At 48.7% G+C, this 27,915-nt stretch overlaps 1 protein-coding gene across 3 annotated transcripts; it reads left to right on the top strand.

Moving 5' to 3' along the window:
• Nucleotides 1–922: 922 nt before the first annotated feature.
• Nucleotides 923–27,915, top strand: POLA2 (DNA polymerase alpha 2, accessory subunit). 3 transcript variants are annotated; one of them, XM_036119251.2, is made up of 19 exons: nucleotides 923–1,139; nucleotides 1,468–1,749; nucleotides 5,442–5,566; nucleotides 6,073–6,152; nucleotides 6,542–6,599; nucleotides 10,778–10,884; nucleotides 13,258–13,451; nucleotides 14,052–14,140; nucleotides 15,396–15,551; nucleotides 16,182–16,244; nucleotides 16,963–17,005; nucleotides 20,396–20,520; nucleotides 21,021–21,059; nucleotides 21,940–22,013; nucleotides 25,006–25,114; nucleotides 25,356–25,462; nucleotides 26,304–26,363; nucleotides 26,611–26,737; nucleotides 27,430–27,915. In XM_036119251.2, exons 2-19 carry the CDS (start codon nucleotides 1,671–1,673, stop codon nucleotides 27,580–27,582), a joined length of 1,788 nt encoding a protein of 595 aa, XP_035975144.1. In that variant the 5' UTR covers nucleotides 923–1,139; nucleotides 1,468–1,670; the 3' UTR covers nucleotides 27,583–27,915. The 3 variants fall into 3 exon arrangements, with proteins under 3 accessions (XP_035975144.1, XP_035975143.1, XP_035975141.1); XM_036119250.2 differs by having other exon boundaries at nucleotides 1,376–1,749; XM_036119248.2 differs by having other exon boundaries at nucleotides 1,354–1,749.

Below are 27,915 nucleotides of genomic sequence, written 5' to 3'. Positions count from 1 at the left end.
TATAGGACCTTGGGCTAATAGGTGGGATGTTGTTTTAAGCCACTAAATTTGTGATGAATCATTATGTAACAATAGAAAACTATTACACCTTTATTGCTTGTACCCAGGAGGACCACTCCTACCCTCTGCCCTCTGTACCCACCAGTAAGAGGCCTTAGGGGAGAATGAGGATTTTTCCTCTCCACCCAGCCCTTGAATAGGGAAACAGACTAAACTCTGCTCCACGCCACCTGACCAAGGCTAAGACAGGGTGTTCTGGCTCTGCCAGGCCCCTGTCCCTCGTCTCATTCCCTGAGGTGTCCCCTAGAAGTCTTTGACCTCTCGTGCAGTCTTGAGAATCACTGCTTTGGTAAAACCCCATACTTTCCTTAGTCAGTCCCTATCTTTGGATGTTCCAACAGTTTCCATTTTTAATATTGTAAATGTGGCTACCACAAACATCTTCGTACATAAAACTTCGTCTGGATTTTGGCTGGTTTTCTTAGGATAAGAAATGCTGAGTCAAGAGCAAATGAACATCTTTAAGTCTCCTCATATATACTGCCAAACTTTTCTAGAAAGATTCTACCAGTATATCACCCCATTAGGGGAGCATGATGTCCAAGGTTATTGATCTAAGCTGAGCCAGAGATTGTGGCTCAAAGACTTAGGAGGTATTTCATGGGGAAGGCCACCTTTTCATTTTACTTCCCCTCTCTCCCTCTTAGTGAACCATCTTCACTCCCAAGTTTCCAGTCGTCCACTGGGAACTTCTACGGGGAAATCCCAAATGCACCCGAACCTAACGTGCCCTCGCTTATCTTAAGAGCGTGGTTTCGTTAGGGATTCCGGTTGGTTATCATCAGTGGTTATCAGCTTGTCCCAGACGCACGTCGACGGGGTCAGAGAAGGAACGACGTGCGCTGCGCACAGCAGCTTCGGGAGGTTTGCGGGTGTATACGTAACAGCGCCTGCGCACCAACGCACAGGACGAAAGGGTGACGAACATTCGTCACGGAGCTTCGCCAGCAGGCGGTGCCCGAAATACAGGTAACCGCGCCGGGCACCGAGACGCGATTCAGGTGATGCGAGCTAAGGACGTCGCGCACCAAAGCCCAGCTTTCGCGCCTTACGAGACACAACTGCGCACCCGCCAAAAGGTAGGCGGACCGGACCGCCGAAGGCGGACGACGGGCGCGCGCGAGCGGGCGTATTAGCGTTTCTGCGCATGCGCCCTTGGACGCGCGGGGGCGCGCGGCGTCTGGGAACGAGAAGGAAGCAGAGGGGAAGGGGTGGGGTTGAACCCGGCTCGCGCATGCGCGCGCCGTGCAAACTATTTGGCGGGTTTTTCCTGGTTGCTCTGTTCTGTTCCAGTCATTGAGATGCTCCGCGGTAGCTTTTAGGAAGCAGGACGTTCTCTGCAGAAGAGCGAGTTAACGAAATTTCCGCTTACTTCCTTCGGGCGTTTGGGGTCTCCTCCCACATTAGAAAGAAGTGTTTCTCCGTGACTGACGCCGGGGGCCTTCTGAGCGCCGGAGGGCTTGGGCCATTTGGTCTTCTTCCGTCTCGGTCTCCGTGAGGGGAAAAGGATCCGAGGAACCTCGTCCTGCCCATCAGTCTCCACGCCGTGAGGTCCTTGAACTCAGGTCCGAGCTCGGTGGGCCGGGCCCCCGGCCTCCCCCTGGGTCACCATGAGTGTGTCCGCCCAGCGCCTGCTGGAAGAGTTGCAGATCTTCGACGTAGATTGCGAGGAGGCTCTGACCGAGAAATGTGAGTCCCTCGCCCCCGCCCCGGACCCCAGCCGAGGTCCACCTCCCGCTCCGTGTTCCCAGCCCCCTAGAACCCAAAAGGGAACGCTTCCAAGTTTCCCCTTCCTTAGATCAGACCTCTTGGTGGTTGGGAGACGACGAATTAAACCAAATTTCGAGATTGGGGATGTAGGGACTTTGAAATGTTTGCAATGTACTGCTTGGATCCCAACTCAAGAATAAGGATATGAAGCCCGACTTTAAATCAACGCAGTTTCAGAAAGGTGGAATTGGGACGGGCCAGGTTCAGACTAGGCCCGGTGGCATGAATTGGGAAATTCTTTAAGCCCCCACAACAGAACAAGAGATGTGGGGGTTTTGAAATGTAACTTTTTATTCCTGGCTCCTCCCTTTCCAGCCTGCACTTTAAACTTCTGCTGATCCATCATTTCTCATCAAAGCTGTTGGTGGTCTGTGCAAATATGAACCCTTGAGGTGGATTCCCAAAATTGAATTTTAGCTTGTCAGCTGTTTACAGAGGGAGAAACAGACAAGGAGACTGCTAGTCTGTGAACCCCTGTCTCCTCTCCTCAAGTCCGGTGCTCCCTCTTACTGGTCAGGCTCTGGGGCAGGAGGTGTTTGAAGCAGTGTCTTGGGAGACATAGAGTTTTCAGTTTTAGAATCAGGATGAGGGGCGCCTGGGTGGCTCAGTCGTTAAGCGGCTGCCTTCGGCTCAGGTCATGATCCCAGAGTCCTGGGACTTCCCTGCTCAGCGGGAAGCCTGCTTCTCCCTCTCCCACTCCCCCTGCTTGTGTTCCTGCTCTCGCTGTCTCTGTCTCTGTCAAATAAATAAATAAAATCTTAAAAAAAAAAAAAAGAATCAGGATGAACGTGCACCTGCCTTAACCATTCATCAACACTTGGAACTTCTTTTTTAATGTATAAAACCAGAATGCAAACATATTAACTTACAGTGAGATACCAAAATACTCCAAGTTCTTCCACCCAGTGCATTCTTTTCCAAAATGCCAGTTCTTCCATCCCACAGAACTAGTTTGGCAGGGGTGTTGGACTTCTAGGCTTTGAATTCATAATCACTAACCTCAGTGGGACTTTAACTTTGCCACCTTCTCCTTTAATGTCCTTCTGTCCCACTCAAAGCTGATGAACTTCTTGTCTCACCAAGAAAGTAGAAACAATTAGAAAACTTCCACAATTACTTCTTCACTCCTACCTCTCCTGCCCTCCCATTACAATGAATAAATTCTCCCTATTCCTAGCAAAATCCAAACCCTCCACTTGAGTCCTAAATCCCATTCCTTCTCGAACCTTCTTAAGAACATCACTCCAGGGGCGCCTGGGTGGCTCAGTCGTTAGGCATCTGCCTTCGGCTCAGGGTCCTGGGATCGAGCGCCGCATTGGGCTCCCTGCTCAGCAGGAAGCCTGCTTCTCCCTCTCCCACTCCCCCTGCTTGTGTTCCCTCTCTCGCTGTCTCTCTCTGTCAAAATAAATAAATAAAATCTTAAAAAAAAAAAAAAAAGAACATCACTCCAGTAATTCTAATCTCTTACATATTTTCTATTTTTCTCGCTATAAGAGTTTTTCTCCTAATAGCATAGAAGTGTGGTTCTTGCTCCGCTTTTAAAATACTCTATTGAACCCAGTCCCCGGTTCCAGTTCTCTCCTCCCCAATTACAGCAAACCTCTTCAAAAGAGTTGTCTATATTTGCTGTCTTCAAATTTTTCCTCTTTAAGCCCATGTCAGTAAGCTTTTTCATCCCCATTGCTTCACTGAAATTGCTTCTCTCAAGGTCACCAGTGACCTTAACCTAGCTAAACTCGTGGTGAATTTTCAGTCCTCATCCGGAATTAGCATTTGACACCACTTGTCATGTCTTCTTTGAAACACGTTTTTCTCCTAGCTTCTCAGACAGCACGCCTAATTGTTCTTATCTTACTTGTCACCACTTCTCAGGCTCATCCTGAGTCCCAAATACATACACTTCCTTAGGGACTCTCACCTGGTCTCTCGGCTTTTCATCCCATGTGTTGCTGATGATTCCCAGGTGTATATTTTAGCCTGGACTACTTGCTAAACTGCAAACTCATCTGTCCAACTGCTAGTTGGATTTGTAATTGGCACCTCAAACTCTGTATGTCTAAAAACTAAGCTCCCGTATGTCCTCCCGCTCCTCAGTACTTCCTCCTGCTGTCTTCCCCACTCTTCTAGGTGCTCAGGCTGAAAACAGCATCATCCTTGGCTCCTTTTTTCTTCACCATCAGCAAATCCCACTAGCTTTACCCTCAGGATGCTTCCTATCTGAAGTCCAACCACTTCTTCCCACCTCCACTGCCACCACCTTGATCCAAGCCACCATCATCTCTCACCTGCACTTTGCCATGGTTCTCTTAATTGGTCCCCCTGATTCTGCCCATGCCCTCTTCGTTCTAAACTAAACACAGCATCCAGAGTGATCCTGTTCAGTGGAAGCTGCATCATGTTACTGTTCTGTCAGGTGCCCCCCTCTAGTGATTTTCTTTTTTTTTTTTTAAGATTTTATTTATTTATTTATTTGACAGAGAGAGAGACAGCGAGAGAGGGAACACAGCAGGGGGAGTGGGAGAGGGAGAAGCAGGCTTCCCACCAAGCAGGGAGCCCGATGCGGTGCTGGATCCCAGGACCCTGGGATCATGACCTGAGCTGAAGGCAGACGCTTAACGACTGAGCCACCCCGGTGCCCCCCTGTAGTGATTTTCTAAGTTGCTCAGAGTACTAACCAGGGTAATTATAGTGGCCAAGAGTCTGTACTCCCTTTACCCTTGAACTCCTCTTCTGCCTCCTTCCTCACTGTGTTCTAGCCATAGTAGCTTTGCTGATCTTGTTTCTGCCTCAGGATCTTTGCTTAAAAGCTCTTTCCCTAAAAACTGTACTACTCATTTCCCAGTCTTCCACCTTTTCAGTGAAGCCTTCCCTAATCATTGTATTGAAGATTACCAACCCCTGCTCCCAACCCCCTGATCCCTTCCCCAGCTTTATTTTTCTTTTTTTTAAATCTTATTTATTTTTTTAAAGATTTTATTTATTTGAGAGGGAGAGAGAGAGCAGGGGGAGGGAGGGGCGCCTGGGTGGCTCAGTCGGTTAACCGTCTGCCTTAGCCTCGGGTCATGATCCCAGAGTCCCAGGATCGAGCCCACATTGAGCTCCCTGCTCGGCAGGGAGTCTGCTTCTCCTCTGACTCTCCCCCCTCTCGTGCTCTCTCTCTCTCACAATCTCTCTCTCAAATAAATAAATAAAATCTTAAAAAAAAAAAAAAAAGAGCAGGGGGAGGGAGAAGTAGACTCCCCACAGAGCAGGGACCCCGACCTGGGGCTCAATCTCAGGATGCTGGGATCATGACCTGAACTGAAGGCAGATGCTTACCGGACTGAGCCACCCAGGCGCCCCCAGCTTTATTTTTCTACACAGCACATTTAACCATCTAACATACCACAGATTTTACTTCCTTGTTTTCTCTCTCCAGTAGTAAGCTTCATGGAGACAAGGATTCTTCTCTGTGTTGTTCACTGCTATATTCTCATGCCTGGAACCGTGCCTGGCACTAGTGGGTGCTGAAGAAATATTGACTGAAGAAATTGAAGATTGATTTCACCTTTCACGGGGAAAGCTGCAAGAAATGAACTGTGTTCTTACCTGTTCACTTTTCCTTCCTGCAGTGGTGGAGCTCTGCATTCTGTATGGACAGAGCGAGGAGGGAATGGTAGCTGAGCTTATAGCCTTCTGCACCAGAACAGGGAAAGGTTGCCTCACCTCAGAGACCCTGAACTCTTTTGAGCATGAGGTAAGAACAAAATGTAAGGAAACTAATAATGAAATTCCCCATTTCTGCTCTTGAGGGGAGGCGTTGTGATGTATTGTGAGAAGAGTATGGGCTTTAGAAACCGATCTGGACTCTGGTCCCAGTGTGCACTTGGGCAGGCTACATAATGTCTGTCCCTGAGCCTCCGTTTCCTCTTATGTTAGTGGTTCTAATAACCCATATTTTTTTTTTATGGTTATTGTAAGAATTAAATGAGAGTGGGTCTAAATCACCTAAAACTGTGTATGTCGAGTGGTAGGGCTTCAACAAGTCATTGGTGGGGGTGTTAGATTTAAGTGGTTACAGACAGTCACAGGATAACTCTTCGTTTTTAGCCTGTCATGCATCATCTTAACTTAATTCTTACTTGGAGGAATTTTATATATTAGATTATATTTTGAATGCCTGTTATTACCTCTTGGCTGTGGAAAACACCTCCTCTGTTACTTGACTATGGAATAATATCTTCATTATCTTTTATTCCTCAGTGTCTGAGCAAAAAATTGTCCAGAGTGCCCAGGGATGGTGGGCACGCGGGAGCTAGAGACATTGTTTCCATCCAAGAGCTGTATCCTTTCCTGCTGGGGTCTTTATGTAAAGCCAGGGGCTGTATTTGGTAATTTGTGTAATTTAAAAACAAATAATAAAAGTACCTACTATTCAGGGGTGCCTGGGTGGCTCAGTCGTTAAGCATCTGCCTTTGGCTCAGGTCATGATCCCAGGGTCCTGGGATCGAGCCCCGCATCGGGCTCCCTGCTCAGCGGGAAGCCTGCTTCTCCCTCTCCACCTGCTTGTGTTCCCTCTCTCATGTTCTCTTTCTCTGTCAAACAAATAAAATCTTAAAAAAAAAAAAAAAAACTTAAAAAAAAAAAGTACCTACTATTCAGGTTTCTTATTTAATCAACCCTTGCCTTAGATTTTGGGTAGAAGTCTGTTTTTCTTGAGCACTGTTTTTAGAATCGAAGTGGAGGAAGAAGAAGAGAGCCTCTTGAACTCTTACACCACACCCTCTAAGGTGAGTATATGTTTGGAGATTGCTTTCTATGAATATCATTTTTTTTTTTTTAATTCTAAAAAAGTAGCCACCCAGGGGCGCCTGGGTGGCTCAGTTGTTAAGAATCTGCCTTCGGCTCAGGTCATGATGCCAGGGTCCTGGGATTAAGCCCCACATCGGGCTCTCTGCTCGGCAGGAAGCCTGCTTCTCCCTCTCCCACTCCCCCTGCTTGTATTCCCTCTGTTGCTGTCTCTCTCTCTCTCTGTCGAATAAATAAATAACATCTTTAAAAGAAAAAAGAAAGAAAAAAAAAAAAAGTACAATATTTAAAAAAAAAAAAAGTAGCCACCCATACAGTTCCTACTATGTTTCTACTTACACATCTTCCTTTCCTGTCACAGGCATAGCTGTGTTTATGTAATGGTAGTCCTTGTAACCATATACCTATCCTGCTTTTTTCAATTAGCGTAAACATCATAAAATGTTCATAAATATGGTTTCTCCATAATTACTCTTCGTAAAAGTTGCAAAGTGTTGTATAGGTGGAAGTCCTAGAATTGAATGATCCAGTTCCAGTGTTGGATCCCAGCATGAGGGGTAGGATAGGGTAGTGGGATAGTATTGCCCTCAAAGCCTGAGTCAGCAGACCTAGGTGACCTTAGGTGAGTTGTTTTATCCCTCTGAACTGCAGTTTCCTTATCTCTGAAGTCCCGATGCTTCCGTTCATTTACTGAGCAGCTGCTATGGGCCGGGCACTGTACACTGTACTAGCTGGGTGAACGGTGGTGAAAGAAACAGGCATGGCTGGGCTGTGCCCTCAAGAAACTCTAATTTGTAGAAGTTCATAAACATGGAGTAAGCCTTAATTTTTCCAAGTCGAGTTACATTGTGAGAAAGAAGGTAAGTCGTTTAGGGGTGCCTGTGGAGAGCAGGAAAGCTAAAGACACGGCCTGTGAAGCTGCTGACACAAGACAGGCGCACATAACATATTATGTGGACATACTGCAGTTTTCCTTAGCTTAAAATTGAAGAGATGTAAAATCAACGTTTGATTTTCCCCCTAGAGATGCTCCTGTCCTAGAGCCCATATCTTACTAAAAAGTTCTTCCATTTTGGGGTTTGCTCAGGCCAGGAACCTTGGAGACCTCCCTGAGTCTTCCTTCTCTCTTACGCTCCACATCCAACTCATCCACCAGTCCTGTCAGCCCTCCTTCTGGAATCCCGGCCCTCTCACCTTGTCCACTCACCACCAGGTCCCCAGCACTGTCATCTCCTGATTGAGCGGGACGGCTTCCTGTCCTGGCTTCTTTCTGCTTTGTCCGCCTCTGAGCAATTCACATAGCAGCCACAGTGCGCCATGCTCCTTTCAAATGCAAGTCAGGCCAGGTTTTTCTGCTCACAGCCCTCCACTGGCTCTCCCATCTTCCCCGATAACATTCAGAAGATGTGTGAGGGTCTGTCTGAGTTTGCCCTGCTCCCTTGTCCACTTCCCACTCCTCCACACTCTGGTGGTCTTGCTCTTCAAACACACCAGACATGTGTCCACCTCCTCTGTCCCCTGTCTGAGGGAAGAAACCTGCCTACAAGAGCAAACCCCTCCTCTTTCCCTCCTTTTCTTCTCTTGCTTTTCTTTTCCCTGTGGAACTTACTACCATGAGACAGGTTATATATTTCCTTGTTTGCTTCAGTCTGCCTCCTTATGAGAACAGAAGCTCCTTGAGGGCAGAAACATTGCTGTGTTCGCTGCTGTTTTCCCAGAGCCTGATACATTAATCATTGTTGAAGGGCAGACCTTCTGAATAAGAACGGTTGCTTGGCTCCCTAAGCAGCATCAGCCAGGATTGCGGAACCTAGTGGGGCTGCCTCACGTTGATCTGATTGACAACCTCACAGGTCCAGAATTTGTGATTTGTCTGTATATCCAGAGTCGATCATGTTCTTGGGGACTGACTCGTGGTAATCCAGCTCTCAGACTGATGCATAGGTCAGATGCAAATTTACTTGATTTCCTATGGAAGTATATGCCCTTCCCATGACGGAAATACCATCCTGAGGACTCCCATTCCTGCCACGAAGGTATTTAGGAGGCCCAGTTATGAATCACAGTTGGTGACCAGGGAATCAGACTTAAGTGAGTCGGACTAAAATGAGCAAACAAGATGAAATACGTGTCTGAAGCTCAGAGGAGACGCCACGTGGGTCTGGCCTAGAGAAATGTAAAATACTTAGAACAGTACCTATCACGTGGAAACTGCTGGATCACCGTTAGGCCATACATCAGTGGCCTCCCGACAAAGTAGTCATGGGGCCGAACGTTGGCCTTGCCTTCACAAACAGTGCCACGGCGAGGTTGCCAGGCCCTTGTGGGGTCTCCGAGGCAGGTGTACCTGTGGCCTTGCCTGATCATTATTAAATATTTGCCTGGTGCTGTTGCCAGCTACTCTTTTGCCTCCATGCTCGCCATAAATCCCCTGGTGATAATTTGGCTTTCCACGTGTCCTGCCTGACACGGAGCGGATGTGTTAGCCTGCCGATTTGAAGTTCCCATGCCTCCAACGTTATATTTCTAGTAAATTAATAAACTGGCAACCTGGCCTATAATTTGGGTTTCTGTGTGGTATGAGAATGTGCTTACCCCAGGATATGAGAATATGGTATCCTCGGTCACTGTATTTCTCACTGCAAATGAACAGGCATGCAGCGTTAATAGCAAATCTCATGAGCGTGGTTAGAGTGAGCGCATCCCTGAGAAGCGTAACGAGTTGGTCTGTTGACACCATTGGGTTTCGCTGCAAGGGCTGAGGACAAGGGCCATGAAACTGCCCTGTCTCCCAATGTGCCATCCTCTTGCCATGTTTTGGGAGACAGACTGTCTTTGTCTTGAAATACCCCCACACAACCTTGGCCCTAGAGTTCGACAGCCCCTGTGGATTACAAGAGTCGTTTGAGAATATATACCAAAACCATAAAATCTTATCCATCCTTTGGCCCAGTATTTATCCCTAGTCAGAATCTCTCCTAAGGAAATAATCCAAATTATGGGAGAAGCTATCTGCGTAAAGATGGGCATGTCAGCGTTATTTATAATCACCCAAAATTACAAGCATCCCATACATCCAGCGGTAGAGAAGTAGTTATGTCAGCTATTATGTATCAATTTAATCACAGCTACTAAAAAGGACAAAGGTTGTGGGGATGTTGGAAAATGTTCATAGTTAATATAGCGTGAAAAAAATCAGTATATGTAATATTCAAATAAAGGTTTATATTTAAGATTGTAAATATTAGAATTTATATATTTTTTAAGTTGGAAAAATATGAAAATACCAGAAAGGAGTATTAAAAAATGGTTATTGTATAAGAGCAGTAGCATCAGGGTCTTTTTAAAACCTAATTTCCGTCCCAGCTACTTGATGTTCTTTCCTGCATCTGTTCTCTTGTGTTCGTCCCCAGTTGTCACCAGCAGGCCACTGTGGTGGCATAACTTCGGTGCGCAGCCAGGAGGAGCCCAAGGGCAGGGAATCCTCTGCAGACCAGCTGGCCTCCTGGTTGCGTCCTGGCAAAGATTTTATCTCTGCTCTGCCACAGTCAGCTATCCTAGACTCTGGGGAGCAATAGATCTCTGAGCTGTGGGTCTCATCCTCCATCCTGGGCATACCTTTGGATTCTTGCTGATGAGCGAAAGCCAGAGAACAGAAGTGACCATCAGTGAGGCATTTGCTAAATAGACTAAGTTCAACCATGTTATCTGCCTGGAGTCCTTCTTTTCTCTAATTTTGAAAACGTGCAGGGGACTTTGCCAAAATGAGTAGTAATGTGGTCCCATCCCTTCTCAGGAAAATGTGTCTGCGCAGGTCAAAACTCCCAGCTGTTCTAAAGCAAAGGGGTGGGGAAAGAAAGTGACCACGTGAACAGTTTGATAGGACAGATTGCCTGCTTGGCAGTCATTTCTGGGAAATGTTGATACTTTTTCATTATTGCCTTCAAAATGGGGACAGGATTCCAATGGATTTGGTGATAGCTGCTCAAGATTTCTATATGGGATTATGCTTGGAGATGGGGCCTTAAGAAGGGAACCAGCCCAACCCTACCTTGTGCCCTTCACTTGGGCACCGTGCTTTTCTTCCTAAGGGGCTATACCCTCAGGTAGCAACTTGGGTCTACAGTGACTGGGATCTTGTTTTCTGTTTTGTTCCTAGGGTTCTCAGAAGCGAGCTATCACCACCCCAGAAACCCCCCTAACAAAAAGGACTGTGTCTACTCGGAGCCCCCATCAACTCCTCTCGCCATCAAGTTTCTCTCCAAGGTACAGATCAGAATGAATCCAGCTGCCGGACAGCAGGCCTGCCCTCCCCTTTCTGTGGTTGTCAGGGGGCTGACCCTCCAGAGTGACAGACTCAATACGGGTGGGTGTGTACCTCTGTGGTGCCTAGCTTGAGAGCCTATTGCTCTCTGCCCTCCCTGCCTTCTCTTCCTGTGTGGAAAATTACCGTGTCTTCCAGTAGTTAAGGAAACTCACTTTCCACCCACTTTTCTAGGGCTCATTTCCTAGATCAGGAGCAGATATCTTCTCCAGAAAACAACCTGTCTATTCAGAAGTCCGCGAGTCTCAGGAGTCTTGCCAATAGAGACAAATAGGCTTCCACCCGCCTCTGTTAGTTTTGGTGTTGTTGGGTTTCTTCTTCTCCTTTTTCTTCTCTTCATCTGTAGTATCTATTTTTTTTTTTTAGGATTTTATTTACATATTTGTCAGAGAGAGAGCACAGGCAGGGGGAGTGGCAGGCAGAGGGAGAAGCAGACTCCCCGCTGAGCAGGGAGCCTGATGCGGGGCTCGATTCCAGGACCCTGGGATCATGACCTGAGCCGAAGGCAGATGCTTAACAACTGAGCCACCCAGGCGTCCCCAGTATCTATTTTATAAAAAGAATAGTACGTATCTGTGTTCATCCTGTTGTATAACCTGTTTATTGTTCCTCTCTCAGGTTACAACTAGTTTCTCAGAGTTTGCGTGTCACTGTGAATCTACACAGACTTAATTGGCATTTTTATCCCTGCTGCCACATCTGCACGTAAATCCACAAAGATCACATGTGATTTTTTTGAAATCCGTAAATGACGTGTCTCCTATTAGAGAATTCCATTGGCCAGGGCCCTGCCGAGTAGAAGAAAGGCTTGGTGCTGCCGGGTCAGGATGAGGCTAAGGATCCGTCACGTTAACCATTTAGGGAACTACGAACTGCCTGTACTGTGGATCCCTTGTAGACGGAGCGGAGCTTAAGATTGTCCAGCTCTGTCTCTTGAGAAAGGAGGTGACCGCAGTCACTCCAGGTGAGCGACCACGGGACTCCGAAGGACAGTTTCTCTAGCGTAGTCCACTGCTGCTTTCGGGAGTTCTCAAACTGGTTTGGGAAGCGAGCTTTCTAGATGTCCAAGGGCATCTTTGAAACTTGATGGGTAGAGACGGTTCTCACCAGCTGAGCCAGCACCATGACAGCAGCTACACTCTAAATAAGCAGTCCCCCGAAGCGTCACTGCACTAAAGGGCCGGCTGTAACCGCTGTCCCATGGAGCTGCGCACAGAGGAGCTCAGAGAAGCCGGCGGTACGCTGCCTCGGCATTTTTTAATGCACGCTAATAAAGCTGACATCAGAAACTGGTTCTGTAATTTATGAAAGTAACTTCTCAATTATTCAGGTAGAGGCAGCGCGGAGATCGAGATCTTTAATTGAGCTCATTTTCCGTAGCCTCTGTGGGAAGAAGTTGCAGTATTACCCACGTAAAACTGGTTCCTGCAAAGCTTCGGTGCCTAAAGCGCAGACTGTTTGAAAGCGACCTCTCCGGAAGCTGTGTTCCCACCCAGAGGATTAGAGGCCCGCACTGCCTTCCAAGGAGCTCGGCAATGTTCGTGTTCTTGTTTACCACGCAGTGCGTGGAAATATGAGAACTTGTCAGTTGAGCCTCGGATAATGGGAATGTTTGTTCACCAGCTGACTGAATTCATTACGTCTCCACCTGCACACACACGGGAGAGAGCTGATGAATTCCTTTTAACTTCATTTTATTGTGGTGTCTACCTTGAACTGTGTTGTGAGGTGCTATAGATGGACAGCGGTTTGGGGCTTATCCACAGCCAGGCTCTAGTGGTATTCTAATAAGTATTAAAAAAAAAAAATTGTAAGAGGGACGCCTGATTGGCTCAGTTGTTAAGCGTCTGCCTTCAGCTCAGGTTATGATCTCAGGGTCCTGGGATCGAGCCCCACATCGGGCTCCCTGCTCATTGGAGAGTCTGCCTCTGCCTCTGCCCCTCCCCTGCTTGTTCTCTCTCTCTCTCTCTCTCACAAATAAATAAAAAATCTTTTAAAAAGTTATAAAAAAGAAAAGAAAGTGGTACTTGAAACTCACTTTTTAATTAATCCAGAGTTTGGTTTGGTTTTGCTTTGTTTAGTTGTAAGCCAGGAGAAAACCTTTTAAAATATGTCTGTGTCTCTAAACTTACCCTCATTCCTGAAATTCCTTAAAGGTCCGGGTATGTCCAACCCCATTAAGCTGATTAGATTTATAAATTGTGAGGCCAGCTTGACGTTTCTCCAGTCCCCATTTCCAAAAGGTAACCTCATTTTATTCGTCTCTCTCTTTAGATAGGAATACAGTAATGTGCATCTGTTTTGCTTCCAATCAGTGCTACTCCCTCTCAGAAGTACAACTCGAGAAATAACCGAGGGGAAGTGGTTACCTCCTTCGGCTCAGCGCAGGGTGTGTCTTGGTCTGGAAGAGGAGGAGCCGGTAACATCAGCCTGAAGGTCTTGGGGGGTCCAGAGTCACTCACCGGGAGCTACAAATCAATGTTTCAGAAGCTTCCAGACATTCGAGACGGTAATTGTTTTTCTCTTTGCAATTCTGGAAAATATAAAACCACCTGGAAGGGTGTAGAGTAAGTAACAAAGCTTCAGCTAGGCTGGTAGAACAAGTTCCGAGGTTGCCTTTGAGTATAGAAGTTGGTAGATGTCCTCTGGGTACCCCTAGCAGTGGAGGGACATGAGGTGACGCTCTCAGCAATTCTGCCAAGTCACTTCGCTTCCCTAAAGAAAAAGCACATAACCATTTCCCAGTGACAGCCGTTTGAACTATGTAGAGGAAGCCAGTGAAAGTCAGATATTTATGGTTTCTTCCTTATAAAGAATGGAAGACTCTCCACATTGCACTTGACTCTCCCTAAACCTCACTGATGGCCAGAATGAAAGGAAGGCTGGGTTGTGGACATTCGTGCTGACTCTCAGGGATTGTGCCACATGATCTGTGGCCAAATTTCAGCCACCAAATATTGGGAGATTGGCTAGGGCTTTAGAAAGAGGTCCTGGGCACCCTCCTGCTTCTGTAAAATGACTGACTTCAATATTTTACGATGCGCTGTATCTTCTCCTTTTGACAAGTGAAATGTCCTAAACACAGTACTTTTTCCCTCTGGGCTTTCAGTTCTGACCTGTAAGATAGAGGAACTTGGCAGTGAACTCAAGGAACATTACAAGATTGAGGCTTTTACTCCTGTTCTGGTCCCAGCTCAAGTAAGAATTGTTCTAATAGTCCTTCCTAATTAATATTGTATTTTTAAACTGATGGTAAAAAGACATCCTTGCTTCCTTTTTTACTTCTTGTCTATATTCTAGTTAGAACATCTGTCTTGGTTGAATTTGATAACATGGATCCTTCTGAAGAAAGACTGAGAAGTGCTTTCTGGTTTTGTGACCAGAGATGGTCATTTTCTTTGCACTTGGATTAGGGTCTTGCACATAAGCAAAGACTGAGGCCTTTTCCTTTTTAGTGGTGAGGCATGTAGCCCCCTGGAGACTTCCCACAAATAGAAGTGTTCAGTGATCAGGATGTGAGGACAACAGCAAGGACAGGGTTTCTAGGAATGGTGACCCATAGTCTGTCCCCTAGTTTGGTCTCTGTCCTTATGGATCAACTGTTGCCAGTAGTATCTTTAATTGTGGTTTAATCTGGCATATGTTCCAGTGCTTTCTCTCTGAAACATTTTTTAATCTAAGGGGAAATGTGTTCTAGAAGATTCCTTAAGGCACGTCTGTCATTGTTTGCATTCAGAGAAGATTGACCAGTTGGGGAAGAATGCAAAACCATGTCATATAAGGAAGTTTGGGAGGAAGTAGTAGAGGGGAGGCAGGGATGCACAGACTTGTGGGGAAAGATTAGACTTCCTCAGACTGCCCCCAGTAATGGGAACAGGACAGAGGAAGCCACAGGGAGAGAAATTTCAGCTCAATTTAAGAACTTCCTGTTAAGAGACAATATGGTGTGTGGTTAAGGATCTGGCTCTGGAGCCAAACTTCAAACCCAGGCTTGACCCACTTTTTGACCTTAACTAGATTATGTAACCTGTTGCTGATTTTTCTCTTTTGTAAAGTGGGTCCAGTAATAGTATCCACTTCACCATCATTGTGAGGATTAAACAGGTTAATACACGTAAGCCTTTAGAACAATGCCTGGTATTCACTAAGCTCAATAGATGTGAGGTATTAATGGTTGAGACTATCCAGAGATGCAGTGGGCTGCCTTGGGGTGCAGGAACCAAGTTTGCCTTCACTAGAGATGCCCAAGCTTAGAAGACCACTTAGAGGGCCTCAAGCATTGGGTGGGTGGGCAGACCAGATGCCCTGAGAGTCACTGATGATACTTGTCAATATGATGCCCCTGCCAAAAAAATCTTTCCTGCTTGGGATTTGCTTCGCTGTTCATTCTGTTGACCCCAGATTTTGAGCTCCTGTCCCCAAGACTGTCGTTCGTATGTTACACCTTCGGTAGGAGCCTGTTACTCTGCTGGGCCAGATTGGCTGTGACACCAACGGGAAGCTGAACAGCAAGTCAGTGATTCTTGAAGGAGACCGGGAACATTCCTCGGGGGCTCAGATTCCAGTGAATTTATCTGAGCTCAAAGAATATTCTCTGTTTCCCGGACAGGTGAGACGGGCTGCACGCGTGCTGTTTGCCCTATAGCGTGTGTGGTGGGCGGCGGCAGGATGAGCATCTCGTCGCTGGCTGCCTCCTACTTGCACGAGGTGTGGCGGGAGCACCGGCCCTAGAGCAGACAGCAGTGTGGGGATTCCAGCTTTCCCTGAGTGCTCTGACCTCAGCTCTGAGACCTGCTGCCTGGTTGAGCCTCCAGCTCCACCCCAGCGGGGAGTGTCACTCTGGCCAGGTTCCTTATCTCGAAGCCAGCGTGTCTTCATCTCTAAAATGGGAATAATAATTCTTACCTCATAGGATTGTTACAAAAAATTAGATCATTCGTATAGAGCACAGTTATTATTACTAACACAAGCCCCTTAATTTGTTTTCTAGAAAATACCCCCAAGTTTGTAATTATAAAATGAGATAGATGGACTTAGTACTTAATAGATGTTTTTTGTTTTTTTTTTTAAGTAAAGTACCCCCAATGTGGGGCTCAAACTCATGACCCCAAGATCAAGAATCTCATGTTCTCCCCACTGACCTGGCCAGGTGCCCCAGTACTTAATACTTTCTAACTATATCAAAATAGTTTTACTGCCGATCCCTTGTTCACCTCCTGTTCTGCTTCTTGTCCTTCAGGTTGTAGTTATGGAAGGAATCAACACGACTGGTAGAAGATTTATTGCCACCAAGCTCTACGAGGTACGACGGCAGTTGCCCCATCTTCCCTCCTGCTTTGCTGCAGACACAGTATGTGCCGTTCTATCTGTCCTGGAAACTCAGGAGAACCTATTGATTTGCTTCTCAATCCTCTAGCTACAGAATGGGAAGCCACCTCTGGGCCCCCTTGCAAACCATTTCTGTAAAGGGCCGTACAGTAAATACTTGAGGCTTTACAGGCCATACGGCCTCTGTCACAAGGACTCGGCCATTGTGGCTCAGAAGTGCCGTTGACAGCCTGCAAACCAATGAGTGTGGCTGGATTCGTGAAAGCAGGCAGTAGCCGGATCGGGCCCACAGGCCCTAGTTCACCTACCCCTGCTTTAGGCGGTAGTCCTCCACAGATTTGCAAATAACGCAAGCAAAAGTAGCAGATTCCCTGCTCTCAGGTCCTTGCCTAGGATACTGTACTTCAGACCCCCGTGTTCTCCCACCTTTTGCTGGGTGTTACGAGTTTAGCCATGACCTCCCATTACCAAGGTCTCTTTGCTGCTCTGGTGCCATATAGGTACCGTCCGTTCTGTGAGCTTTTAGCTCCAGGGAGCAAGACTGAGGCTGCTTTCTTCCTTTTGCATCTCAGCCCTCCCCCACCACCCTCCCGCCCCACTTGCCGAAGCTGTGGTTCCCCACTCTCGTTCAGGTTCCACCCCCACCTTTGTTTTAACCAAGAACTCAGTTTAGTTTTTCTCCTGTTTTTAAGGGCGTGCCACTTCCATTTTATCAGCCCACCAAAGAGGATGGAGGTAAGTTTGGGTTCAAGCATTGTTTTGCTAACAGTGAGGATGGTGGATGAGGGTCGTCCAGGTTCCTCAGGCCACAAGAAAGCTGCCAAAGCCGCCTGGGAGCACCCTGGTGGAGGCGAGGGAGGACAGCAGATGGGTGGCTTTACAGGCCCTTGGTGGAAGGCCAGGGTCTGAGCCCACTGAGCGTGACCACCTGGGTTCTGGCTACACAGGAGGCATGCCATCTGTATCTGGAAGTTACTTTATAAAAGGCAAAATAGGAATAGTTTCTTTCAATGCACTGTGGTGTCCTGGATGGGATCCTGGAAGAGAAAAGGGACATTAGTGGAAAAGCTAGTGAACCCCACATAGTTAGGAGTTAACAATAATAAGCCAGCATTAATTCCTTTGTTTTGTTTTTTGAAGATTGATTGATTTATTTTGGATAGAGAGCGTGTACACGGGGTGAGGGGGCTGGGCAGAAGGCACGCCCCATACAGCTTGATCTCACAATCCTGAGATCATGACCTGAGCTGAAATCAAGAGTCAGACACTTAACCGACCGAGCCACCCAGGTGCCCCTGGATTCATTTTGACAAATGCACCCTAGTGAGGCAGGGTGCCGGCATTCGGGGACGCTGGGGGAAGGGTATATATACAAGAACTTGGTATTATCTTTGCAGCTTTCCTACATTTCTAAAGTTATTCCAAAATAAAATCTTATTAAAAAGTTAGACAAATTTCTGGGGCACCTGGCTGGCTCAGTCGGTTAAGTGTCTGCCCTCAGCTTGAGTCATGATCTTAGGGTCCCCATTCAGCAAGAGTCTGCTTCTCCCTCTTCCTCTGGCACTGCCCCTCCCCACTGCGCTCATGCTCTCTCTCTCTCAAATAAATAAATAAAATCTTTCTTTAAAAAGTTAGACAGGGCACCTGGGTGGCTCAGTTGGTTAAGCGACTGCCTTCGGCTCGGGTCATGATGCTGGAGTCCCTGGATCGAGTCCCGCATCGGGCTCCCTGCTCGGCAGGAAGTCTGCTTCTCCCTCTGACCCTAACCCCTCTCATGTGCTCTCTCTCATTCTCTCTCTCAAATAAATAAAATTTTTAAAAAATTAAAAATAAATAAAAAGTTAGACAAATTTCTAAGGAAGCCTAGAGTTATTTGGTAACTAACCTAGGTGGGAAAGGACAAAAAGAAATTTTAACAGACTGCTTCAAAATAATTCAAAGCGTTTTTTAAAGCAAAGCAGAAGACTGTTGAGGACTCGCAGTGAGATGGCCGACTCTAGGGTATTGTCAGCACCCCATGCACAGTAACGGTGTGTGATGAGGTCATTCTTGGCGGTGACCTAGACTCAGGAATGAAATTTAGGAGTTTATGACATTGCACATTGCATCAGAAGGTCCATGTTGCTGGCAACAAGAGGAGCGTGGTGGTATTGGATCCGCTTCAGGTGATGGGATGAAATTGATGTGGCTGAGATGCCCAGAGCCTGAGCTGTGTGCCAGGGAAGCCTCCAGAAGCAGTGGAATAAGTTATTAACATTTTTGACCAAGGTACTGAGCTAGACACTCAGGAAGACACGAAATGAGAAGTGGACCCTCCTCTCCTGGCACTTGCTTTCCTCCAGGGTTTACATCTCCTGTAGGCTCCTCAGAACCAGATTTAACTCTGTCCCCTGCCCTAGCACTGCATGAAACAGACTCTTCTCCCTGAACTCTCGATCTCGCTTCATGGTGTTCCTGCTCTGGTGGACAAGTAACGGCCTAATCCCTACGACGGGGGACTAGGTTATTTTATATGGCAGAAGGAACTTCGAAGGTGTCCTTCAGTTAAGAATCCTGACATGGGGATTATCCTGGATTGTCCAGGTGGGCCCAGTGTGATCACAAGGGTCTTTATAAGGGGGAGGGCAGAAGGATCCGCATCAAAGATAGAAATGGTAGGCTGCTCGCTGGGAAGATGGAGGAGGGGTCATGAGCCAAGACATGCAGGTGGCTTCTAGAAGCTGGAAAAGGCAAGGAAACATCTCTCCCCGTGCCTCCAGAAGGAATGCAGCCCTGCCAAAACCTTGATTTTAGGACTTCTGAATTCCAGAACCATAATCATAAATACGTGTTTGTTTTCAGCCACTAAGGTTGTGATAATTTTTCATAACAGCCATAGGAAACTAATACAACTACATGATGAGTCAGATCTTTGGGTTTTGTTGGCGTAAGCTACAGAAACTGGTTCAGACTAACTTAAGAAAAAGAGAATTTGTTAGGGGAAATCCAGCTAGCTCACAGCAAGGACAGGGAGCTAGAAATGCAGACTCAAAGGCAGATAAGGACCTCACAACTCTAGGTGTCCAGCTAGCAAGAATTCCCCAACTATCTCATCCAGTTACCTCTGGCTGGAATACATGAGCTCCACCCTTTTTTCTGTTCTTAAATGATTCACCTCGAGATTCCATTACCAGGGAGGAGAGTGTGGATGGCTCAAACTGGTCACACGCCTGTCTCTTAGCTAGGGGACGACATTGCACCTGATTTATAGCCCCCCAGACTGCCTTGTGGAGGAGAGGGCTGGCTCTCCCAAAGGAAAGCCGATTCTGTGAGGAAAAAGGCAGTGCAAGACAGGTGGCCAAACATCACACCTCCCTACCCCTCACACAGGAATCCCAGGCCAAGCCTCACACCCAGCCCGTCTTTCTGGACTCCTCACCAGACCACGTTCTCCAGTCACACTGGAACACAGATGTTCCCTCAAACCGCACACTCTCCAGGACCCCGTCTTGCCCTTGCTCCCGGGAAATTCTACTTACAAGCATAAGCAAAGTGAAATAAACCAGTCACAGAAAGATAAATAGTGTATGATTCCACTTACATACTTAGAGTAGCCAGAACCCTAGAGACAGACAATAGAATGGTGGTGGCCAGGGCGTGGGGGAGGGGGGGCTCGTGTTTAATGGGGACAAGAGTTTCGGTTTGACAAGAGGAAAAGAGTTCTGGGAATGGATGGCGGTGATGATTGCACAGTTCTGTATTTATTTAATGCCACTAAAATGTATGCTTAAAAATGGTTACAATGGTAAATTTTATGTTGTTTGTGTTTCATCACAATAAAAATAACTAGGGGAAAGGCATGAGCAAATCTCACCTTGATCAGGTCTTTCCTGATTGCTGCTTTCTCCCATTGCTCAGTGTGCTGCTAGCAAACTGCCTGTCACTCCCTAGTTATTCGCATTCTTCCCTGTCTCTAGCAGCTGATGGAGTATTCTTTGAGGATGGGGATTAGATCTTGGATTCCCAGAGTTCTACACTTAGGGAGACTCTTAATTAATTGAATCCTGTGGCATTTTTCCCTAATTGCCCTTTCTCCCGCCATCCCATTATCTTCTAATCAACACTTTGTGATCCTTTCTGTCTTAGATTTTGAGCAACACATGGTCCTGGTGGCCTGTGGGCCATACACCACATCCGACAGCATCACCTACGATCCCCTGCTTGATCTGATTGCCATCATCAACCACGATCAGCCTGATGTCTGCATCCTGGTAGGAAGCCCTCCTGGGACAGCTTCACTGGGGGAGGCACCAATGGGAAAACTGGGGAGACCTTAGAAAAAGATCCAGGGGCGCCTGGGTGGCTCAATCAGTTAAGTGTCTGACTCGGTTTCAGCTCAGGTCACAATTTCACAGTCATGGGATCGAGTCCCGAGTCAGGCTCCGCACTGAGCATGGAGTCTGCTTCAGATTCTCTCTCCCTCCCCCTCTGCTCCTCTCTCTCTCTCTGTCTCTCTCTCTCCCTCTCTCTCTCAAAGTTTTTTTAAAGAAAGGCCCAGTGTTGTAGGACGCAGTACACCTGGTTAGGGGGCCTTGGCGGCCTCCCTCCATCCAGGGTCACAGCCTTTGCCTGTGATATTGGCTGGGTACTCCCACCCCATCTGCTACCTGAAGGGACAGATGAGCCCTGGGCAGAGAACTGCTAGGAGAGGGTGTGTGAAGGCGCTCATGGACACGTGTGGTTCTGATACCTTTGTTTCTCTTATTTGCAGTTTGGACCTTTCCTGGATGCTAAGCACGAACAGGTGGAGGTAAGTGACGGGGGCCGGGAAGGAAAAGTGCCAGATACCTGCACCAAGTTGAGCCCTCGCTCTTGTTTCCATATTTTGGACTTTATGCTGCATTTGTAACAAACCTAAATTAATCCCTGTGGCTAATCAGAAAAACATTGTAGCAGGGCATTTTTGTAAATATTTGAAGGCTTCATGTCACCAGAATACAAGGCCATTTGGAAGCTGGGGGAGGGAAGTGCACGTCTGTGAGTCTGGTGTCCCCCCGTGAGGCTCGGTGCTAAGGCACGAGCCCGCTCGCGCAGGCGCAGCTGTCTGTGGCTCCAGGACCCACGTCTTGCTGTCCTTTGATGCAGAAAACACAAAAGGCCCTTCTCAGGACATCTCTGTGGCCGAGAGTCGGTGCCTCCTACCCTTTGTCTCAGGATATTGTACCTTCCGCAGAAAGGATTGCAGAATGCTCTTGCTTTTACTCTCAGCTTACATTCTAGAGGATTAATTCCTCCGCCATCCCCTTTCCTGTCCCCAAACAGAGTCTGCTCCTTGAGGACAGAGACCACGAACATGTGTCTTTCTTTTTTTTTTCTTTTAAAGATTTTTTATTTATTTATTTGACAGAGAGAGGGAACACAAGCAGGGGGAGTGAGAGAGGGAGAAGCAGGCTTCCCGCAGAGCAGGGAGCCGATGCGGGGCTCGATCCCAGGACCCTGGGATCATGACCTGAGCCGAAGGCAGACACTTAACGACTGAGCCACCCAGGCGCCCCAACATGTGTCTTTCATCGTACTCTGTCCTCCAGCTCCTCGCTCAACAGCTGGCCCCCGGGGTCGTTCAGCATGCTAGGCCAGTGAATAAAGGCCCGCGTCTGCTCTCTGAATCGGTCTCCTTCCTTCTCTTGCAGAACTGCCTGCTCACAAGTCCGTTTGAAGATGTTTTCAAGCAGTGTCTGCGGACAATTATTGAAGGGACGCGCAGGTCAGAATTCAGACTGTTGGACAGAACCTTACGCTGCCCAGTTTCTCCGGGGCAGGAAGTAATGGTAGCTCATGTCCCTTTATCCTTTTGAACTCCAGAGATCAGATCCACCTCTTGACTCCCAAGCGCACCGACACCGGGTTAAGAGGCGTCTCTGAAATACAAAGATAAACACACTTGACAGGAAAAGGCTGTGAAGACTTTCGCTCTTCCCTTGCTTGCCCTTTACTTCCTCCCTTTTCTCACTCCCTTTTGTATAAACTCCTATTCCCTGGGAATCTTCCCGGCTGATTCTGAGAAGTGTTTGATGAGTTCCCCAACGAAATCCCTGGGGGCCCCAAACATCTCGATGCTTGAGTGATTGTTTTGGGGTGAGCCCAAGTCCTTCCCCAGAGTCAGAGCTGCCCCACGTTTCACGGGACACTGCGGACGGCCGAGCAGGCCGTGGTAGAAACTTGGGGGCGCAGAGAGGAGATCTTGGATCCTTGCCATAGACCAAGGGGCAGGAACTGTGAGGAGAGATGCGCAATTCTAATTTGAGAGAAAAGGCACTATTCCAGGAAGAGTCTTGAACTACAAGTAGGAAGTTATTCAGGAAGCTAACATCCTCACTTCCTGCCCCTCTTCCTCCAGGGCCGGGGTTTGAAAGGAATTGGTATAGGTGATGGATCTTCTCCTCTAGGGATTTGGTTTTGAAAGGAATTGGTATAGGTGATGGATCTTCTCTAGGGATTTGGTTGCCTGCGGCTGAGCTCATAGAAAATAAACATTCCTGAGGCTAAGCTTTTAAAAACAAGTCTATAACAAAGGTGGTTTTTAAAACAAGATGTATAATCTTCCGCCCATTCGCAGTGAGAACTGATCCCAGAGTCGATTAGTCGTAATACTACCTTCTTGTATCGGCAGCAGGGCCGGTCTGGCAGACCTCAGGGACTGGGGAGAAGCACCCCCTAACTTACCTGGGAGTCAGGGGACTCGGCCTGCGCCTGGGTCTGCCCCTTCCCCACTACCCCCCCAAATGAAGTTAATCCAGGTGCCTCTTGCCTCCCACGCTGTCGTTTGTCGTGACGCAGGCCAGACCTGGGGAGTACCTAGTGCCCCTCAGAGATACCCCTCCCCACCCCAACTGCCAGGAGCAGGGCTGGTGTCCCTGTTGGGTCGGGTCCCCTGGGGATGGACAGGGACCTCAAAGCCGTGCCCCAGCAGGCGGGGTGCTCTCAGTGCGACATTGGGTTCTGTTTTTGGTTCCTCGCCCCATGTGGTGGTGACAGCAGTGGGACAAACAAAGAACAAACTGGGCATTGTTACTGTGGGGTGAGCGCCCAGCGCTGCCAGGCACTTTCTTCTGTAGCCAGTGTGCGCCTCGGGGCAGGGGGAGCTGCCCTGCCCTCCCCAAAACAGTGTATGAGCAGTCCGTGCTGGGGGGTGGTTTATTTTTATTCCTGAGAGATCAGACGTGCAGAGCACAAAGCTGATTTATCAGTAAAAGCCAGAACTCGCGGAAGCGCCCTGTCCACAGAGCAGCAGAGCCGCAGAGGGAGCGGCTGTGGGGACCCTCCCACCGTGATGCACGAGGTTGTGCAATGCTCAGCATAGTTGGAATTTTCTCTCAGATCCCTCCCCCTACAGCCACTTCATAGCCATGAGCAGGAGGGCTGTTTCCTCCTTAACCATTGCCCTTCCAGCACCTTCGCTGAAACAGCGGCTCCACACCTTTAACCGTGGCCAGCGGCACCTCCACCCTTTGTGTCCATCACAGACTGAGCCGTGGGGTCTGGAGCACAGCTAGTCCCGGGCGGGTCAGCCCTGGCTTTGGGTACCGATCATGTACTTACCTGTGTCACAGGGACTGTAACTAATGTGCAAAGTGGTCTCAAGATCCTGGTTTTCTTTTGCACAAGTCTCAGTTCACGCTCTGAGCAGGTATGACAGACAAGGGACAGATGTGACAACAGTCACCAGTACCTTTATCCCATGGGAAAGGCAGCTGCGGAGCTGCGTCTGGGAAGGCCATAGATTTCAAGCAAGAGAGGGAGCTGACAGCGAGCACTGGTGGGGGGTTTTAAACATGCCCTCAAAGGGACACTGCGCCTGTGTGGTTTGTAATAGGCCCCTCTGCCGAGCACAGCTGAGGGAACCAAGGAAACAGGATTTTTTTTTTTTTCCTTTCCTCTTTTGTGTGGTTGAGGATAAACAGTTGGGTCCTCAAGTTAAAGGTTTTTCTTTGCTTACATGTTGTACCCTAGAGATTCCCCTTCTGCCTCCATCAAAGGAAATCTGTTTTTCCTGTTGCTGTTAAATAGTCCTGTCACTCTTGCAAGACAGTCTGCTGAGAAAGACTTGGGGCATCGCTTCCCTATGCAAGAGGGAAGGGCCTCGGAGAGAGGCCAGGTGTGCTCTTCCCCATCCCTCGGAAGGTGTGTCTGTCTGTTGTTGTAAATAGGACCCAGTGTTCTGGTAGGAGGCTGCGGTTTGACCCTCTACGCGAGAAGGCAGTGTGAGGGTCCGGTCATGGCTGGTCTCTCCCTGGGCAAGAGCCCCTGGTCAGGGAGACCAATGCCTGTACGCCCCATCTGTGTGCAGCCCCATCTGTGTGAAGTCAGAACTTTGGTTTTGTATCTGGCTGCATGTCTCTGGTTCTTTGGTCAGAACCTTGTCTTTCTAGATTTTTCTGTTTCCCAATTTCTGCTCCTCCTTTCCTACTAAATAGTCCCGTCCTCTCCCTGGTGGAACACCACATGGAGCCAGGACAAAGCACATCCCGGGTGACCTGAGCCTCATTGAGGTAGGTGTGTGGAAGTGAGAACAAGGTGTCTTTTGCTCGCAGTGTCCCATGGGAAACAGCACCTCTCCTCATAGAATTCGGTTCGGAAATTCCTCTCTGGATGGAGGCTCTTGTCTCAAGCCCTGATATTTTCAGTCTGTCGTCCAGCTGTTCTAACTCGAATGCGCTCATTTTTCTCCCTCTTCTGATGGTTTTTGGACGAAGTAGCTCTGGCTCCCACCTCGTCTTTGTCCCATCTGTGAGGGACGTGCACCGCGAGCCCGTGTACCCGCAGCCACCTTTCAGCTACTCCGATCTGCCTCGAGATGACAGAAAGGTACCGCATCCCTGCTCTGGCCCCTGAGTGGAGGGTGGGGAAGCCTTCTGGGGGCATGGATAGGGCCTGAATCTTAAGCAGCTTTCTTTAACAGACAGATGTATTTATGATTTACTGTCCATTGGTTTGGCCCCCCTTTCGGTGGTCTCTCCTCCCCTGGGAGACCCCCCCCCCCACTTTCATGGGGAAGAAGGTTCTAGCTTTGGTGCACAAATGCTTGTCTCACCCCTTCTTGTTTTAGCGAGTGCAGTTCGTGTCTGAGCCCTGCAGCCTCTCCATAAATGGAGTGATCTTTGGCCTGACGTCCACGGATCTGCTGTTCCACATGGGAGCCGAGGAGATCAGTAGGTGGGAAGCAGTTCTGGTCCAGCAAGCAGGACACTGGCGCTCTGGACCCTGGGCCTTTCTTCCACCAAGAAAATCAAGGGGCTGCTTGGGAGAGCCTTGACTGGGAAGTCCTTAGAGCAGCCCTTTGTGCCAGACCCTTTGGCCATTCGAGTTTCTCTGTTCCCAGCGGGAGCAACGGGATACATTTGTTTCTGCTAGCGCTTGTCTGTACAGTGTTGGAGACCCCAAAGAACCATGGCCATGTGTCTTTGCGCTTTGTTTTTAATCCTAGAGGTTCATCTCCTTTTCTTCACCTCCCACACTCGCGACCTAAACAGGACTGGGTGTCCCTGCTCCTAGAGGATGAACTGCCGAGCTACTCGGCAGGGTGTCGGTCTGCAGAGAATCAGACCTAGCCTGCCTGCTGATGCAGGTCCAGCAGTTCCCCCATCGCTGGGAGGAGTGTGAAGCAATGCATGTGTTAGGCGAGATGGGTGTGTGCTTGTTGGCTGAGGTCTGAGGGGCAAGGGTCAGCCTGACAACACACTCACTGCTTGCTGGTGCACTCCTTGCCCATTCTTGCACACTGAAGTTTTAGCCAACAGCCTGCTGTGGTCTTGATCACCTGGGATGCCTGCTCTTTCCCGTCGCGGCCCGGTGGCCTGCTCCCCTTCTCAGGTGGGAACAGACCGAGCTCTTTGTCGGGGGGTCTTTCGACTTCCCCAGAGGTACCCTCTCATCACTGTGTGTGGGCCATGTAGCTTCTCCCCGGTTTATCGAATCCTCAGGTCCTCCCCAAAGAGACACAGGAGCTGAGAAACAAGGCTCTGCATTCCATTTCTTGCTTCTCTTGCTTCCCCAGTGCTTCCGGAACTTCAGACAGACTCAGCCGAATCCTCAAGCACATCCTGACCCAGAGGAGGTGAGCTCACTCGTGGGAATATCTGACCAGGACGAGTGTGCTTTGGGGTCCGGTGCTCTGACAGATTTGATTGCGAGCACCTTCCTTGGGCCACTACCAGGGAACTACTCCCTGTGATGACAAGCCTGCCTTCTGTCCCCCAAACACAGGGAGGAACAGGAGAGACAGTCTGTGAAAGCTCGGAGGCCATGTGGGAAGAGGGGACCCCGGCTCAGTCACTGCTTACTGTTTCTCTCCGTCTCTGTAGCTACTACCCGCTCTACCCTCCCCAGGAAGACATGGCCATTGACTATGAGAATTTCTACACCTATGCGCAGCTGCCCGTCACCCCGGACGTTTTCATTATCCCATCAGAGCTGAAATACTTTGTGAAGGTAAGTTTGAAGTCAGCTTTTTCCCAGAAACGCCAGGACCCATCTGACTTTCCCTTCTAGACCACTGATCCTCATTCCTCATCTGGGGACAGTGGCCTCATTTCTTTGGGAGAGGTGGTAAAGGACTAGAAAACGAATGTTAGTAAAACATTTAAGTAACAGCCATCCCCCTGCTCCCCTGGGAGCTCCAGGGGCGGGTAGGAAGGCCCTCAAACAGTGGTTGTCACGTGGGGGCCATGTCAGGGTGACCTGGGAACGTTTTGCACATGCCCTCGCCTGCCTCCCTCTCCCGAATTCGGATATGACCTCCGGGGGAGCTCAGCCTTGAGAACTTGAGAGAAGCTCTTGGTCATTCTCATCTCTGCCACCCGGGGTGGGTCTCTCACGGGGGATCCACGCAACCCGTAGCCCTCTTGCCGAATCAGAGCCAGTTCAACCTCAAGAGGTAAAACTGTGTTCCCGTTCCCTGGACGATAACCAGGTCAGGTTTGTCTCCCAAGTTGGGGAGCTGATTGTTACCCTTCTTCATTCTGCTTCAGAGGCTCAAAAGGAATTCAGGGTTTTCCGATAAGTTAACAGATTAGACTTGAGATGTGTTCAGTTGCCTTCCTTTCCATTTTATCAACCCCTCTCTGGGGTCTGACTCTTAGATGATTCCAGCTTTCTCACATCGGCCCCTTTCCTCTCCCCAGGATGTCCTCGGCTGTGTCTGTGTGAATCCCGGGCGCCTCACCAAAGGGCAGGTGGGGGGCACCTTTGGCCGACTCTTCCTCAGGAGGCAGCAGGCCGAGGGTGGGGAGGGGAGGCGGAGTCCGTGCACTGCTGTCCAGGTGGTCCGGATCTGAGGCCTGGGCGCTTTATTGTCCCCCGTCATGCGGCGCTCGCAGACGTCTGAGAGCCCAAGAGTGGCCCTCTGACGGGAGCCCAGCCATTGAGAGGTAGAGGAGAGGCTGCGGGGCACGGGCCCAGTGGGCAAGGCCTCATGCAGCTGGACCCTGACCCTGAGTCGAGCTGCTCTGGAAGAAAGCTGTTGTTTCTTCGTGGACACGCGAAGAGTCCCGGGCAAACTGGCTATGGATGCGGCATCCTCGGAAAAGGCAAGAAGACTTTGTGATTTTTCTACATGAATCAGACACAGGAACAACTTTTGGAGAAATAAAAGTAAATTCTGAGGGTGA

This window comes from Halichoerus grypus, chromosome 11 (assembly GCF_964656455.1).
Source record: "Halichoerus grypus chromosome 11, mHalGry1.hap1.1, whole genome shotgun sequence".
Taxonomy (NCBI): Eukaryota; Metazoa; Chordata; class Mammalia; order Carnivora; family Phocidae; genus Halichoerus; species Halichoerus grypus.
Note: the sequence above shows the minus strand (reverse complement) of the source record. Positions and strands in the feature narration are given on the sequence as shown.